The sequence below is a fragment of the Lasioglossum baleicum genome, chromosome 7, assembly GCF_051020765.1.
Source record: "Lasioglossum baleicum chromosome 7, iyLasBale1, whole genome shotgun sequence".
In the NCBI taxonomy this organism is placed as follows: domain Eukaryota; kingdom Metazoa; phylum Arthropoda; class Insecta; order Hymenoptera; family Halictidae; genus Lasioglossum; species Lasioglossum baleicum.
In genome coordinates this window covers 10264626-10283223 of record NC_134935.1, presented here as the reverse complement: position 1 = coordinate 10283223, position 18598 = coordinate 10264626, and the positions used below count along the sequence as shown (strand labels likewise).

At 40.6% G+C, this 18598-nt stretch overlaps 1 protein-coding gene across 13 annotated transcripts in view; it reads left to right on the top strand.

Annotated features, from left to right (window-relative positions):
* Mtd (TLD domain-containing protein mustard) overlaps positions 1–18598 on the top strand; it is a 253295-nt gene that overhangs the window by 132968 nt on the left and 101729 nt on the right. For 2 of the 13 annotated variants that reach the window (XM_076427932.1, XM_076427935.1), the window contains exon 1: positions 167–5602. The exons of 5 other annotated variants lie outside the window; for them this stretch is intronic. In XM_076427932.1, coding sequence (XP_076284047.1) covers positions 5028–5602 — 575 coding nt within the window. In that variant the 5' untranslated portion in view covers positions 167–5027. Of the gene's footprint in view, positions 1–161; positions 5603–18598 lie in introns of those variants that run through there. 6 more of the 13 variants (XM_076427928.1, XM_076427930.1, XM_076427931.1 and 3 more) reach the window with 6 other exon arrangements.

Here is an 18598-nt window from a genome sequence, read left to right as displayed (position 1 = left end):
AAATAAAAAATTTTTTAAAAATCGCTTTTTTATTTTTGCATGTAAATTATAATTTGTAAATTATAATTTTTGGAAAATCTTTTGTGCATATCATTTCGTATACGAATGCTTCTAATTGATTATAAAAACCCAGGTCGTTTGGTACAATTATAAAAAAGTTATTTTGTTTTAAAGGGCGTTCGAATACTTCGTTACCCACTGTATGTAAAAACGTAAATCTTTTTTAATTTATACAAGACATGGCGAGGATACATATGTTAACAGCGATAACGAAGACGATAATGAAGTTGGTTATGTAGACACACCGGTAGTAAATAAATACTTGCACAAACCGTCGGGATATTGTAACTAGATTACAGATTTTTATGCGTTTTTAATGATGAATATTGCTACTTTTATTTCTCGCGATCGTCTTGGACAATTTCTATTTATTATTCTTAAACAACAGATTTGATATGACAAAACTGAATAGATGTAATTTAAAACAGTAAAAACATTGGAAGAATTTAAAAATATTGTTATTAAATGTATTGAGAAAGAAAATTAATTTATATTTCACTCCAGTTTGTTGCAATTCAGGTTGAAATATTTTATTTTGCATAAAGATCCGCTGTCTAATTATTATAATCGTTTGAACGATTGAGAAAGACTGCACACACCGTATAGAAAAAGATTCAACTTTGCTACAGAATAGAGAAAGTCCATTCCTAACATTTCGAGCGTCTATAAAAATTTGTTTTTTCCACGGCTTCGATGAAAGTCCAAGAGCCGTTTGAACTGTATTTTATGAAGTATCTCGGCCGAGTTGGCCAGTTTCACACGAGCGTTCGTGGCCCATGCTTTCTGGAATTTAATGGGGGCCGGTCTCCGAATGCGAGAAGAAATTAATCTTCGTAGGTGTTAAGTAACGAACGTGGTTCCGGCGGCCATCAGGCGGGAGTTAAGTAACAGTTAGGGGAACGCGCCATTAAGTGAACTAGATTATGAAATGAGTTACGATCGGATTGGATAGATAGAGTTTGGAAAGGTGCTCCGCGCCGTGTACGGCGACTTCCTACATCTTCGTCGCCAGCCATTGTTTGCTCGATGCAGTTTGCCTCTGGAACAGACCTAATCCTCTAGTGTTTATCGTCATTATCAACGACGATCTTTATCGCTGCTCGAGATACCCGAGAGGAGCCCATAAAAATTTATTTCGCGGACGTTCGGACCGCGTACTTGTGTGCTTCCAGGATTTTAGGAGATTTCGACGCCGCTACCGTCTCGCGTTTCACACCGAGAAGGTTCTCTACATATCTCGGAACGACTTTTCCGTACATCCATCATTTTATGTTATTCTTACACAATTTTTAGTCCTCAAAACCTTCTTTGAAAGAAAAAAAACTAAGACCGCACACTCGGCTCCCCCGAGTTTCCCCGAATAGCGTTTCACCTCGGAGCGTGACGGATCAGACTCATTCACTGCCCATCAATTGTCTAAAAAGGTTTCCCCTTCAAAATAAATTCCACCGGCTTGTGAAACATTGGGATATTTATGTAATATCAAAATTTGCATCGACTGCTCGAAACAGGAGCTAGGTCAATATTTTATTCTTTCTTCAATGATTTTAACAAGCTGAAAATAGTACGTCGATATTCGTAAATTGTCTTGATTAGCAGCTGTATGATCAACGACACTGTTATTCAAAAATGCGACCACTTGTGTTTAAATGTCGAATCGAACAGGAACTTCGAATGAAACCTTGATGGACAGTGCAGCTGCGTTCGCGGCGCCTATTAGAATAAAATGAAAATGACTGTTCGCTATCCGGGTGTCTAAAAATATGCACCGCGATATGGAGGAACCAATGGTACGAAAGACCTCGGTGACATTATTTTTCCGACGTTTTAACACCGACGTCATGTCTTTACTCGTTGCTAGCCGCGGAACAGTGAAATTCGAAATTTCGGGAAACTTTTCTTCGAAGCTGAACGCTTGAGAATATTCGCTTGCGATGTTGCGATACCTCGTTACGTTAGTGTTTATTGTTTCGGGTAAACAGAAACGACACTCGTTATCATTCAGCTATTACTGCCTGTTGTCACCATTATACGCGTCTCTGATCTTCCATAAACACGGTGGATCAAGGAGGTATGCGTTGATATTATTCACCAGGGAATAATCACAGTTTGCGATAACAGTATCAAATATTATCAATTTCATCATATAATTTATTATCAATTCTCAGTTTTCAAGTAGTAGGATCTTATTACTCACCTTTTCGACTAGCGATAATCGTTAAACTGTCAAACGTGAAGCGCTAATTAATATAATTGGCAGAATAGTAACGAAGACCTTTGCTACTCGACAATAATAATTACAGACAGTAGTACATAAGTTGATAATAGTAATATACAAAATGGCCGATAACGCGCGTAGATAACGCCTTTAGCTTACTGCATCAGCTGATTAGTTTTTTAAAAGAATGACTTTGAAATTGTTTACGAATAATTTCTTTGTTCAATTTAAAATTTAAATTAGAGAAGATTAAGAGAAGAATAAGAAGATTAGTCGATACATAACTAATAACATGTACAATTAACATTTCAGTCCTGATGTCGTCAATAGCAATCCGTATTCCCTTTGTATTCAGAAATAATTTTCACCGAGCAACCCACTTGCAAAAATTCTTCTCCACTGAACACGTTGTATACCGGCCATAAAAATTGCTAAAATCAAAACCGTTCATTCGATAATACGGAAACTGCAACGTAAAGATTTATGGTGTTCGCTCGGGTTTACAAACATTGATTCTCCAATCAATGTTCAGAATCTCAAAAAAGAATCAAATTGTTCAATGATACAAGTATAGAAAAGAGCTTTTCCTAATAACAAAATTGTTTCGGTCGTAACCAACATGTCGTCCAAAGTGTAAACGTGTTACTTTCATATTTCTGTATTATTTAAAATTACAAAATGGCGAATAAAATGACCAATTAGTTAACCCTTGTGTAGCCAACCGGGTACCTATTTAGCGGATTTCTTTCAACAGCTTTTCTAAAATCTCTCTGACTGTCCAATTTATAGTCTTAAAGTGACAATTTGTGTAATTATGTAAAATACAAAAGGATTCATTAACACATAAGTGCTAATTTTAAAATGGTATGGCGGTGCACCCCCTCGAGGGGTTGAGTAGGAGCGCGAAGAGGTGGTTCTCACAGGATTGTAACCTCGGCTCGCAAATAGTACCGTATCGTGCGTATATTCAATATTCCAAAATCAAGGAAATCGGCAAAAAAGGGGTAGAAGAAGTTGTGTACGAAGCAGGTGCGCGAGCAATAATACACAAGACCGCAAAATCGCGCGTGTCTCTTCTTGTTGAGTACTTGGTCCGGCGCGGCGGTGGGGGATGCGCCCGAAGAGACAGTCTCGGCCGAGTGCCTCGACGTGTATAAATACAAGCAGTCGGCTTGGCTCTCGCTTAGTCGCTGCGATACTCGATTCTCGGTGACGGCCTGTCGATTCGAGTGCGCCTCGATACCGATTTATCGCAACTGGCTATCGCGTGTACAGCGCTGGTGCGCGGGTCCGATCTAATAGTCGCGGTCGACATAGATAGAAAGAGCGGTAGGAAAGACGAGTCAGAAGAGAGAGAGAGAGAGAGAGAGAGAGAGAGAGAGAGAGAAAAAAAAAAGAAGAGAGCACGAGAACGACAGAGAGATAGAGAGAGAAAAAAAGAAGTCGTCAGAGAAAGTGGCCACCGGTTTTTCGGTCCCTCTTCTTGCAACGGAAACGCTCGGCCGCTTCAGTCGCTCGCGGAGCCACGGTAACAGTTACGCGTCTGGTCGCGTCTCGTCGTGTGGTGTCGTGTCTGCTCCTCACATTTGTAACCACAAATTCGGTCGTGCGGGTTCGCGGCAGATCGACGTTGGATCGTTGTGATGAGATCGGAAGAGTGTTACAGTTCGCCGGCCTGTACGGGCCAGGCTCGATCATTTCGCGCGGTGATTGTGCAGTGTTGAGAAAGAAACCGAACTGCTGTGCGGTGCTCGATACGGTTATCGGACGGCTCCGGGAGTCGTTAACCTCGAAACGTCACCAGGCAGGCGACACAAGCTCTGCTCCGTTTCGAAAAATCGCGAGACAAAGGCGAAGAGAATCGCGAGTGAGCCGGGGGGAAGAATAGTCTGTTCCCCCACCTACGGTTCGCGATCCGATCCGGTTCGGTGAAAGATCCGTTTAGTTCTCGAAGAACGGGTGCCGCTGCAACAATTAAAACGCTGTTCCGTCGATCGGCTAGGACCTATCCCGGTTCGAGGACGCGGCAAAGGTCGAGTCGGTTAACCGAGTGTCTTTATTTGGCCGGGGAACGAGTTTCCAGCAAGGGCTCGACCTAGCAGAAAATAAAGAAACAAACGTCCGAGCAAAAAGAGTCGGTGCTCTCTCGCGCTCGCGCGCGCGCGCTCTCGGAGACTCGGTTGGCCGGTTTTGCACGATTCCCCCCCGGGTCAACGATCTGCTCGTGGATCTCTGGAGTGGTTCGTTTCTCGGTACGTACCTCCACGGACAAGTCCGGTCGATACGATATACACGCTGTTGGGAACCTGTCCGTGTCCGTGTTCGTGTACCGATAGCAGGCAAGCAGGCTAGGCAGGCAGGCAGGCAACAACCGAGAGCACGTTTCACGAGGAGTGAAAAGGCGGTCACTCGGTACACCGCCGTGGCTGCTTTCACCGGCAATGGAATAATGCCGATCGCGCCTTAACGGTACGCAACTCGTACCTTCCGTATTTCCCTTGGACCGAGCCCCGGTGAAAATGATCCCAGGCCTCGGGTGATCCGCGTTCCTACAGGTGACCCGCAGTGATATATCGCGAGTTCTTCATCGTCGCGTCGTTCTTCCATAGAAAATTGCTGGTGGTCTTCGAGGTTTTCAGTGATTCCGGTGTTTTGTTGCTCTCGGAGTAGGAGAGAAGGAGGCGGTAAAACAGTGTCGGATAGGTTCAGGTGTAATACGTGTCGCCGGGTACGTGTCCTGCACCGTAGCATGGAAACCAAGATGTATATCAGCAACGAGGCGCACAACAATGGTCACGCGGCCACCAAGTACGCGTCCACGAACTCGATACCCTCGATGATGGAGGACGAGTCTTCGTTCGGGAAGCTGATCGGTCAGCGAAGAGACTCGAGCGTGATTCTTCGGGACAATAAGGGAAGAAGGCACAGCGTGCTGGAGGACTTGAAAGCGCGAAGAGACAGCCTGTTCCAGAAAGCACGACGCGGCAGTGTCGTCGAGGAGAAAGAGAACGCGAAATTGGTGCAGAAGGATAAGAGACGGAGCAGCGACAGCGGCCGACGCGGCTCGGTTTTCTACGTGTCGCAGGATCTGCTGGAGGAGAACCCAGAGGTGTTAGAGGACGAGCGTACGCAGGATCTCGAGGAGAAGAAAGGCCGCAGAAAGTCCTGGCATCCGCTCGCTAAACCACCGAAAATCGATCGCAAAAGGAGGAAAGGCATCGCCGGCGTCCCGACGCAAGTTGGCAGCACGGACGGCCTCTACACGCAGGCCAGACAGAAGAGACCCTCGTGGTGGAATATATTCGTACCTGACTCTGTCACCAGGTATTTATCTATCAATCCCACGTGTTCTCTACTGTCTCCCGCGGGAAATTCGAATGACTCGACTCGTGGCATTGAATTTCGACGGTTACGTGTCGAAACCGCGAATTTCGCGTTCGAGGTCAAGCGCGGTGTGTGCCTGTTTTGACCTCGACTAATAGGATCTCCGGTTTACAACAGCCGGTCGCCGCCTGTCTCTATGTAGAACAAAAAGGTTTGAGGTTTGTTTCGCATACGAGCTGGACCGGTTTTTACGGTTTTATTTCGTAAGAAGTAAGATAATCGTTTTAATTACGCGCCGCCGCCGCGCCCGTGGTCTCCACAACTGAATCATTTGAAACTGACACCTTTTTATCTTCGTCCGCGTCCTTTCTTCGGCCGTCGCGTCGACTACACCTGTTCGAAAACATACAATCGATCGTACGAGTTCACCCTTAACCTGGGAATATTGAGCACACGCTTTTTATAAATTTGTCCTGAAGACCATTGTCGTTTGCCGCAGGCTTCATAATATTTGTGTGTGATCATTAGATCGCGGATCTTTATGCAAAATAAAAATTTTCTGCATCGATTGCAAGAGAAAGACACTAAATTGATTGTTATTTCAAAAAAATCATATACTGACATCTTCAATTTTGAATATTTTTCAACAATTTTGAATTTCGTCTACTCGACTTTCATATAAATGTAGAAAGATCCGCAACCTAGTGAACATGTTCTGCCTTGGAAAAATTTTCATCACATTCTCCTGCACTACTAGTTGTAAAATAAAATATAAAACAGCTGACTTCTTGCAGACAGTGTTTTTACGTACAGCAATGGGGTTTTTCGAATCCTAAACGTGAAAGTGTATAAAACAATAAACATTTCTTCGAGAATTTTTTTGCAGAAAATAAATGTCTGAACTTGAACACGTTTCAAGCTGGGGATTTCTTTAAAAACGATTCGCAGAACGGTAAAATTGCTTTCGAGGTTTCGCTACCATCTACAAACGTAATTATATTTCACGTGCTAAATGAACTCGCGTTTTTCCAGTCTATCGATACGAAAATAAGCAACGGTTTTATTGTTGCTCGTTGCGTTGTTATATCACGTTGTTACGATAGAGGTTCGAGGTAAACAAAAATGAAACAGGTGCATACGGCAAATATTTAGACGAGACAAGGTTGAAGTCGTAATCTAGAGTAATCGCGACAGTTTTCAAACAGTCGTAATTACTGTTTGAGGCAACTAGACGGCATGTTTTTATAAACATTTTCGGCGCTGAATTAGAACCTGGAAGAAAATGCCCCCTTCGCAATTTTATTTCTGCATTTCATGGAATGTTTTATGCTATTTTTTATAACGACGCTGTTGGCAAATCGAATTCTTCCAGCGAAATCGCCGTAAAAATGAGCATGAAGGGTAGTTTGAATCGATTACGCGACCGTGTTAACGGTGATGTCACATCGGATGAGCTTACGTATCGCGTTTGTAAGATTCCAAATATTTTCTCTTGGAGAAGTAAAAGCACTTTCTTCGGCGTTATCGACGAATCTCTCGCCACCGCATCGTGCAGACGCGAACACGGAGGATTACCGGAAGCGCACAGGCTTCCACTGATTCATGGCGCGGTGTCTGTCTTCGATGCATCTCGATTCCTTAAAGAGGCGGGAATTTTTTCTGAAGACCGATTACGAGATCGACACGCGATTTCACCGAGTGTCTTATGGCCGCGAAAGCTGCGCCGTGTAACTTCCGTTTGCCGCTCGTTCGAACACATATGCACGTACAAGCAATTTACGTCGATGAAGATGTCCCGGCCTGATCAAATTTGTACACCTTTATCTCTTCTGTTTACGTTGATTTTCGAGGCTCGCGACATGTGTGAATATTTATGAATTATTCGCAGAGATACAGACACACGTCTGAGCACAGCAATCTCTTATTTTCATGCACGAAGCGTACAGTTGATTTCAGAAATGAATATCTACTTCTTGCATTGAAGTGGTGAAATCAGCCCCTAAGAAAATTTCAATAAGAGAACAAGAAATGGGTATTTAAAAAAAGTTGAAACGAAAGTTGTATGGTATTATTGTGTCAACCAAACTGTATGAACAAAATTTTTTGTATGCATTTTATACGAATGTATTCGTCACGATTTCGTATTTCTGTGGATGAATGCATTCATCAAAACGGAGTATATTCTATTACCTTCAGACTTTGCTCTTTGTACGCGCGCATGACGATTTAAGAAAAATAATCATTTGTTTATTGCCGACGTATAGACTCGTCTGGAGAATGTATTCTCCATTGGTGAACTACTATCGGATTCCCCGAAGCCTGATACATTTCCCGTTTTATTATACACGGACGGAAATATTGATGTGTCAATAGTTCGTCTGTTCGCCAGTTGGATGTCCCGATAGCGAAGTTCTTAGAACGTCTATCAATATTGACGTCCGATGGTTACCGGCATCACCTGATACCGATGTTTCGAACATTTAATTACCATAACAAAAGTAACCTTCACCGGTTGATTACTCAGCCGTTTTGTTTCGAAGCAAGCACAGTTTCTTTCTCTCTCCATCGTTTCTTCTTTCCATTGCCGTTCCGAGTATCATTACGCACACCTGCAACCTGTTTCGTCAATTAAAACGAATTATCGCAGAATTTCGTAACAGTTCGTATTGACTCAGCTTAATATAATTTCCGCACGCTTGAAAGAAAATTTCGCTCGGCGAATTCTTCGCATTTCGCCGGTCGTTCGCGATACGTATTACATAAGAGTTTCCGATCGAGTGTGGGCGACCACATTTCTCCCGTGCAATATCGAAATAGAGCCCGGCTTGATAGGACTAAATCCGAGAAATTCGACGTTGTTTTCCTTGTAATTAGGCTGTGTTTGTTTTGCGCGCAGATAACGGCAGCCCCGTTCACCAAAGCGAAATCAAATAAAAAGCTGAATAACATCTTAACCTATAAAGTTAATCCACTGGCTGATCCGTAAAGCTGCGAATTTGCATAAACACACTCGGATAAAGTCGTGACTAATAGAGTTGGTGAAATCGCGAGGTCTCTTCCCTGCATTCTAAACGCGATTGGACTCCAATTCTAAAGTCTAACGAGCACAAACGGTTTGCTGAAACATTAGCCACCTGTGACGAGAATTGCAAATAATTTGCAAAAAATACCCGCGAACTTTCTAACTTCAAACTCGTCGCGTGAACTTGAATTTTTTCCGAAGATTTCAGGATGTTCTGGAGGTACAACGGGAGACAAAAGTACAAGAATTTCGAAATCCATCAATATATTGGCAATGAAAGCCATTCACGAGTATGTTTTTGTTCTTGAGTGTATTTTTTTTTTGGAGTTTCTAGTTGCGTTTTTTCAAGGTTTAAACCTTATTATTACTCTATTTAAATAAGAATGGTAATTATTTTCACGGCGCTCAGGTTCGATCAATTTCTACACTAAATGAATATAGCTAAGAGAGGCATGAAACGTTATGGTTCGGGTTTGAACCAGATAACGCTTCCGATTCGGATTTGAATCTGCAAAGATGCCAAGTGCTATTTTATTGGAGGAGACGATCAATTTCTACACTAAATGAATATAGCTAAGAGAGGCATGAAACGTTATGGTTCGGGTTTTATTTAGTGTAGGGTTTCATTTAGTGTAGAAATTGATCGAACCTGAGCGCCGTGAAAATAATTACCATTCTTTCAAATAGTACGATCGTGAAAATACCTCCTTTATCTATTTAAATAAGGTTTGAAGTGGAATTTTATGAATTCAACACATAAAATGTGCAAACTTTAAGTTGCTATAATTCTTAAACGGTGCAGTAAATAATCGCATTAATTTAGTAAGAATTATATCTTCCAAAAATTTTGTTGCGTTTCTATATACCTCCGGAACATGCTTAAGAGTGATCAAATTCTTAAAACCGAAGCATGAAAAATATATTTGTTGTCCATAAAAAGTAATAAGAATTCAGTGTTGTTAGGTGGCTTTAACAATTCGATCATACAAATTGAAGTTTTAACAATAACCTCTCGGGGGAGCACGTAGTTCTACGTCATCGGTTTCTTTTCCCGAAAAAAAAAAATGGGACTCAAAGTGATCCAATTAGAACGAGCCTTCATCCTTTGTACATCGGAAGGGGGCACTGTTAGGCGACTCGAAGAATCCCGAGCTTTTTGTCTTGCAGGAACGTATTGTTCCCCGAAAAAAGATATCTCCGGTCTGGTGGCCAGGCTCGGCTTTTTTCCGCTGACGAGGAAAATTTTCCCGAGAAAATTGGGTCGATCCGGGGACGCGCGTCCGCAACCCTTCGCAAAAAAATTAGGATCTCGTCCGTGATACGTCCGCGCGTCCTCGCTTCTCTCCTCCTGGCTTTTCTTCCCCTTTATCTCGTTTACTGACCCCAGTTCGATCGCTGATCGCCGGTAAATGTCTCGGGAATCGTCGATGATCGCCAGCCATCGAAACGCTTCGCCTGTTTTGTCGCTCATCATTTCCTATAAAGGAAAAAAATTTATATGTATCGTACGCCTCTTTTCTCTAATGATCGCGCATCCGCAGCGGCAAAATAAAATTTTCTTTCAATTTTATAGAAATTAACACTCGTGATGACGAATTGAAACAAAGTCGAACAAATACTATGAATATTACGCCATTCTTTTTAGATGAAATAGAATTTGACTCGTTTGTAGTCGACATTTAAGCATTGAAATAAATGTAGCCATACCAAAAATATAGGTTTTCTTTTCTCTTTTACAACATTTTCGGGGACAAAGACGTTTTAATTACTATAACTGTAAAGAAAATGGTACGGCAAAGGGGTTAATAACAACTGATTTAGTATTATAATGCGAAGGGTCAATTTTCTACTTTCGTTCTTTTATTATTCCGGAACGGAGCGTATCGGAGGATCCTCCTATTTGTACCATAGACAAAATGTTTTTTCTTCCTGATGGTAATGAGACGATAGCTTGTTGGCAAACAAGCGGACATTTGAATATGTTAATATTGATTCCAGTACGATTCAAACACGACGAAGTGTAGATTTTGTAGATGTTTTTTTGCGATTGCAAGTTGCAATCATACCGAAGTGCCCGTTTAAAATTATCGTTATCGTTCGTGAAGCGAGTACCTTTCAATCGAATAAGGAAGAGATACTCGTGATAAAAATTCAATTTTATGATAGTTCAGCATGATTATTCGAAGGTTAAATATATTTAAAAAAAAATATACAGTATATATTTTAAATATTCTTACTCCAAATTCGAGTCGACTAAGAGAGGTGTCGATCCGGTTTGAGACCAATCGTTGGCGCAGATGAAGGAATTCATCGAAGCCTCTTCCGACACGTGGAAACCGGTCGAGCGTCTTAAAATAGTCATTTATATCGCTGTTTGCTTTTTGTTGTCTCACTTTTACTGTCCAGTCGTGAAGAAACCGCCCATTTTGTTCCGACGTTGATCCTGAATTGTCGATACTTCCAGTCTTAATGGCTCAAATTTTGAGAAGACGCAAACAGCGTCAGCAAGATTCCTGTTCAGTTTTCTCATACAGCATACATTAGAGTGGAACGATCCAAATTCTCAATCATGGGGGTTAATAAATTAGGAGCAAAATATTGTATTTTCTTGAAGGCAGTGATTCCTGAGATAATTTTAATCCCAAAAAGTGGTCCAGGTAGTGGAAAGTATTTAAAGGAAAAGGCTATTAACACTAAATGAATTCCATATATTGTTGAAATAAAAAGCACTATCTAACGGTTCATTTTTTTGACAATATCGTAAAAATTACTAATTTAAAACAATATCATGTAAAATAACTTGATTTAGACCACTTCTATAATTATGAACAATAAAGCAATAACGAAAATGAGATTTCAGTGTTCCCGCATCTTCAATTCCTCTCAAAAATTTTTCCTATGAAATTCCAAAAGTAAATAGATTACTTCCTGACAAAAATTCCTGCTGAAATTGTTCCTAGGAAATGCCGAAAGTGAAGAGATGAATGTCTGACTCATTCCAACGAGCAGCATTCGAATCGTTGTTGTTATTATTTATAAACAATCTTCAAGAATATGTAGAATGTTCTTGGAATACTAGACGCAGTATGTCGCAAGAGTCTCCCGCCGCGAATTCACGGATTATTTAAACGATTTCGAAAATCGTCCGCGTCTACTGTTTCCTTCGAATGCGAAAACCGCAGGAGTAGTCTGACACAACAATATATTTTTAGCGGATGGTCGGAGTTGGCATAAAATTCCACTTGCGGAGCACAGGATCGATCCGCGGATAACATCTTTCGTTAAACTCGATTTCCTCTTCCGTCTGCACGGCTTATCGCGATTTTCGATCGAGGATTATTCTCTTCTTTAGGTCTGGTCCGCCTCAAACTGTACGCCGACAGAACAAAATGGCGATTGGGGAGGAAACGCGAAGGCTTATCTTGTTCTTGTTCAATTTCCCAGCTTATTTACTTACCTAAAACAGATTCCAAAGTTTCACAACGCAATACTACTCCTTTTTTAAATATAGTTTATATAGGACCATGCGAATTGGTTTCTTTTTAGAAGCTAGAGCAATTAAATTCTGAAAAAATTGCAGGAAGATACTAAAAAATTGTTTCCATAGAATTTTTTCGAAATTTCTTTGTTCGGTGTTTTTCGCTATTAAAGGATCAAAGAGATTTTAATGTGCAAGTAAAAAAGGAAACGTAACTACAACTTTATTTACGATACCGTTTAGTGAAACAGCCACTGTAAAAAATAACACTCTTATTTTTATCGTTTTTTTCCCCCATTCGAATTACGGAGTGCGAATAGTTTTCGCAATAGCAGTTCGTTTGTTCTGCACGACGACACTTGCGTGATCGGAGTCTAGTAGAAAATAAATTGTAACGATGCAGAAGATGATTGCCAGAGATGAAACGCAAATAAATGCGGCGTGCATTTGTGCAGCAAGTTTGTTTACGCACGCGGAGGCTGCACAAAGAGACAGCGTGCTTCTGAAACAGATGTCGCGAATGGAACCAATTTTACATGTCTGTCGGTTGCGTAATTTTGCAGTGCCGTTTAATTCATTGCGTCTCGTACATTAGAATAACTATGCAGATGCCGAGAACGCGACTTCCATCCAATTCGTTCTCTGTTGTTTCTATGGCCACAATCGTAACAAATAACTCGTTCGTGTTTGCAGAGACCTCGAATTTTTTGTAGGCTCCAACCTGAGACCTGAGATCGAAGGAGTCACTGAAAGTGACGATTTTACATTACTTTTTAAAAATAACGAATTTGCTTTTATTACAATTGTTAGCCATTTTTTTATTATACATGTACAGGGTGTCCCAAAAATGTTTGTACTTCAAAGGGGTGATTTCTGAGGTCATTTGAAGTAATATTTTCCATTGCGAAAATGTGCTCCGCGACTTTGTTAATGTAATTTTTGAGATATTGTGAAGAAATGAACTCTTAGATAGTGCTTGTTATTTCAATATTATATACATGGTGTGCCGTTTATCTGATAACGGAAATATCTTGTGACGCACTGAAGTTACGAAAAAAATTTGTTTACATAAATTGTTCGGTATGAAGGGTACAATCATATAGCCTAATGTTTTTGAGGACTAGAATTGGGGGGGAGGGAGGATTTCAAAGTCAAATTAAGTTTTTTAAATGGAATGTCCTAGTTTTTATACCACAGATCGATAGAGTATCAAATTCTGAGTATAATAGTATTGACCTTCATATGTCTTAAACCTAATAATTCTCGTTAGATATTATCGAAACAATTTTCTTTCTTCTTTGGATAATATCTCGTTAACTATTAGGTTTAGGACATATGAAGGTCAACACTATAATACTCTGAATTTGATACTCTATCGATCTATGGTATAAAAAAATAGGACATTCCATTTAAAAAACTTAATTTGACTTTGAAATCCCCCCTCCCCACCATTCTAGTCCTCAAAAAAATTAGGCTATATGATTGTACCTTTCATACCGAACAATTTATGTAAACAAATATTTTTCGTAACTTCAGTGCGTCACAAGATATTTCCGTTATCAGATAAACGAAACACCCTGTAGAATTCAATTAGTGTTAATATTCTTTTCCTTTAAATATCTCGAAAGAAGAAATATATGACTTTAGACCACTTTCATAATTATGGGCACAATTAACCTCGTGGTTTATTAGTTTCCATAGATTTCAATAAATAATGAATGAAATTCAGAATCTACAGGGGTGTAGTAAAAATGTTGTATTTTCTTGAAAGCGGCGATTCCGAAAATGTGCGACGCAGGTTTGTTAGGAAGTTCTTAAACGAAAAACACAGACCAATCGAAGCGCGGTTACTGTGGACGGATTCTGGCTCGGCCAATGCCACCGCCACGCTCAACAGGAGCTGTCGCCTGATTGGTCCGTGTTTTTCGTTAATATGTAACTCCATAACGATGGAACGGAGAACATTCTCATAAAGGAAAAAGTTACTCCAAATGGCCTCAGGAATTACTTCTTTTAAGGGAGTACATTTCCTGTATTTCCAAACAGATAAATTTGTTGGTAATTGAAGGCGAAGGGAGATTCGGAATCGTGCGCGGGCGTGACAGCGTAAGAAAATTTCGCGAAAGTAAACGGCAGAGATGTGAAAGGCCCGTGTGTACAGGTGTGCCGGTACAGGATCCGGCGATAACCGTTGCGTGGGATTGCTCGCGGGCGGCATAGATGAAGATCGGTGAACGAGAGGAAGCTCGTTAACCACCGTTAAACCGAAGTGGGGTATTTGGCCTGAAAAAGTGGAAAAAACTATTGTAGCGTTATTTATAGGCTCAAGGTTATAATATTATATATCGTTGTGGATTCGCCTTAAGATCAGCTACAACATTATGAAATCCAAAATACATTTTAGTATTTAAAAAATCAAATTTACCTCAATTCTTTGAAAAAAAAAATTTTTTTTAACTTTTATATATTGAAATTTGTAGACGACTGAATGCTGTTCCTCTTTTGTTCGAAACATTTTTTTCTCAGATTATCGAGAACCCCTGAAAAAGCGAGACGATAGTGGAATATTTGCACTATTGTAACATGAAAAGTATTTAAGAAAAAAATATTTTATTATAGCGTTCTGGAAAGCTCTGAAAACAAGCTAGACGAATATGCAATAAAAAATAGGGTTTCTATTTAAGAAATTGAAGATGACCTTTGCGTGATTTTCAAGCGACTATCCAAGGTCAAATCAATGACGCCATTTTATGGCCCCCTCGAAACCATACAACTTTTGTCAGAAACATTTTTTAACCAAAATGCTTAATTTCGAAGATATACGTCTGTTTCACTTTGAATGACACACCCGGTATATATTATAAGAACATTTTAAAATTATTACCATTAATTTTCATCCGAAAACACATCAGAAATTTCTACCTCGGATAATATTTCTTCTTCATTTGAGGCCAAGCGTAGCCGAACATGCAGGCGTAACGCGAAACGCTGTTAAACGCTTAATACTAAATTAGCTATAAAATTTGAATCCGGACATATCCGGAATCAAACTTTGTTGGCTCATAATCACAAATCTATACCGGACGTAATGACACCAAAAAGAGCACTCAATAAAGCTTTATACTCTAACAAAATTGTCAATAAAGTTTTGTCATTTTTAAAAAGCTTACAGTATGATTGGTAATATTCAAATAGTAATAACTATACTAATTTAGATGATAACAAAATAAAATCTATGCGAAAGTGCTCTGTATACCTAACTGAACAACTTTTGTAATACAAGAATTTACAGAATTTTCTTTCAAACACTTGAAAGTCGCCAATGAACAGACGCTGTCTTAGAGACTGTTTAATAACGTCAAGCGCGCCTTAAAATCTCTCGACTTTCGATGAAGTTTACTACTTCACGGGTGTACAAATAGAAAAAATAATATTGCAGCCTTATTCTTCAGACCTTTTGCTATTATGCCCCATACGCAAAAATTTAGAAATCGAATTTTTTCCACTTTTTCGGGCCAAATACCCCACTGTGCGCCGCGGCGGTGACGTCAAAACGCTTAACGTAGAAAAACGCAACTCCTCCACCCCGTACCGCTGCCACGGCGCATGCGGTCCTCGAATGACAAACACTCCCGTGTGTCCCGCCCCTGCGACCGTGTGTGCGCGTCGCATTATAATAAAAATCATCGACCAGAGCGGAGTCAGCGCAAACAATGGAGAGTTTCACTGAACGACATCGCTCGAGCCGTTCGCGGCTATCCGCGCGCACGTGGACCTGAATCGTTAAACGATGAGTCGCGTGTTTCACGCTCGACCGGTCTAATGATCTTCCATTTTTTTTGCCCCAGGAATCTATTTCTTGCCGATGATCGCTTTTTCCGATCTGCGCCGCGACTCGTCGACAGAAAAATCTATTCTTCTCCGACTACCCTGAGCACATTTCGCTAATTTATTCGTTGAAACAATTTTTATAACGATATCTACACCCAACTCTTTTTTTTACAGGGTAAATAGTTTTTCTCTTAAAATGCATTTCTCAAAAAAAATTTTTATATCGTTTGGTAGCCACGATAATAGCATGCAACTTTAGTTTCAACTTTCTTTAATACCATTGGTTGTTCTTGAGATATTTCTCGAAAATATCGAAATTTTTCAAGGGCTGATTTCACCCCTTTAATGCAAAACTGTGTTCGGCAACTTCCCTTGAGAGACACTCTGTTCGGATAATAGAACACGCGGAACGTATACCGATACGTTGCTGAGGTCTCTGGACAAATCCAGACTGCTCCGGAACGGTTAGAACGGGATCAAGGTGAATAGAATGACTGTAACTCGAGAAAAGTCGGATTTCCCTTATTAAAGTAGTCGTTACAGGAAGTAATTATTTTCGTACTGTGGGGGTTGAAAGTCGAGAACTCTCGTCTTTCGCAGTGTCTCGTTGCTGAAAGTGTCCATCGGTCCGGGAAACGAAAATGAAATTTGAATTGTCATTTTTATATCAAATATAAAATTGTAAGTGGTTGTTGTACGATATGCAGTCTGCGAACTGCGTGTAGACTTATCTGCCGACAGAAGCGAACAATTGTCTGTCTTGACCGGGCTCAACGTGGAATAACAAGTGACTCGATATCTGCCGAGCACCGGTTGATTCGGTGTGCAACACTAAATTGTAACAAATTTAATCTACGATCGTATCTGTCCAACTATTTTCCCGACAACTGCCAAGATGGCGAAACTGTTCGCCGAGAGACCATTCTTGGCAGGTCGTCGCGTCGGTTCGACAATGGACACGATTCTTCGGCGAGCAGATAGGCAATCAAGCAACAAAGTGTCACTCTGTCGACATTTGAATAGATAGCGCGCTTACACGCGAATCATCTTAACCGTACATACACGCACCTGGCGCACGATGATTTCTCAATTAACAATTGGAAATAGATTACTCATTCCGATTGGTCTGTGTCGACAATTTCGTTTGAACGCTAGCGACGGGCAACGTTCGCTATTAGGATGAAACACCGTTCAACAATCTAACACCGTTAACCTCTGGTTTTAATTTTAATTCTGGTATAATCGCAGATATCGGTCTATGACGCGCTCTTGAGAAATCCCCAGGATACGTTTCGACATCGGCTCTTCGCTCGACACAGGATTTCCCCACGGTTCTTTCCTCTTTGCCACTGATAATTCCGACGAGCGAGCACCGTTACTCAGAGTCACTGATCGAGGATCATCCGTGGGTAAACCGAACACGTGGCTAGTCGTTGTTTCACTCGTAGGAGGAGCTAATTGGAAATGTTAATATTGGGTCGCTGCATTTGAGGTTCAGTTGCGAAATACAGAAGATAGAATATACGCGAACGGGATGTCGAAGCTTGTTCGGAACTAATGTTAAGGGTTCTTCAGATGTTGGACGTTTTTAAAGACTGAGAGATTGCAGATGTAGGAATCTAGGACGTTAGAGATTTTTATAAAGAGAAACCTCATTCGAGAGATTTGCAATTCTGAATCCAGGATGCTGAAGATCGTTGAATCCAGAATTTAAATGTCGCGAACAGTTCAGAGTGTTGAAGATTATTGAATCTAGAATGTGTTCAATGTTAGTGAACATTGAAAATTTAGAATCTAAAATGTTGGAGAGTCTTTGAAGACCAGTACATTGAACTTTGAGGTATATTGAAGATGTAGAGCTTAGGATGTACAAGAATTGAATGAACAATGGCGTTGAAAATTAAAGCCTGGGATGTTCAAGGTCACTGAACTCGGAACGTTAAAAACTTAGATCTAAAGAAATGAGTCTAGCTGATTAAACTTGGTCGAATCTAGCTAAAATCTGGGGGTTGAACTTAGGTGCTTAAAATGTTGTAGACCATGCTCCAAAAGATAACTGAAGGTTATTGAATCTAAAATGTTCAATATTACTGCTTGGAACATTGAAAATTTAGAATGTAGGATGTTAGAGAGTCTTTTAAAACCAGTACATACATTGAAGATGTAGAGCTTAGGATGCTGAAGAATTGAGTGATCAATGCGTTGAAAATTAAAGCCTGGGATGTTCAAGGTCACTGAACTCGGAATGTTAAAAACTTAGATCTAAAGAAATGAGTCTAGCTGATTAAACTTGGTCGAATCTAGCTAAAGTCTAGGGGATTAAGCTTGAGTGATCGAATCTAGCTAACGTAAAACTTTGCAGTTTTGGCTCCAAAAGATAACTGAAGTTGGGGCGTCGAAGATTCGCAGGTTAATACGCTGAAGACTTGGGACTTTTCGCTGTTCAAGTTTTCCAGTTCGAACGTCATCGAGAAAAACTAGTTCGGTGACAATAAACGAGCGGTTTAATTGCACGAGCCGAACGACGATCTGTTAATTACAAGCGGAGTCTCTTCGAGGCTGTCCTTGACATCGATGCTGCCCCATTATATTCGATAGTCCGTGCACACAGGGCGTTGCTCGGGCGCGGTAAAAAAGCAAAAAGAAAAAAGAACAAAAAAAAAAT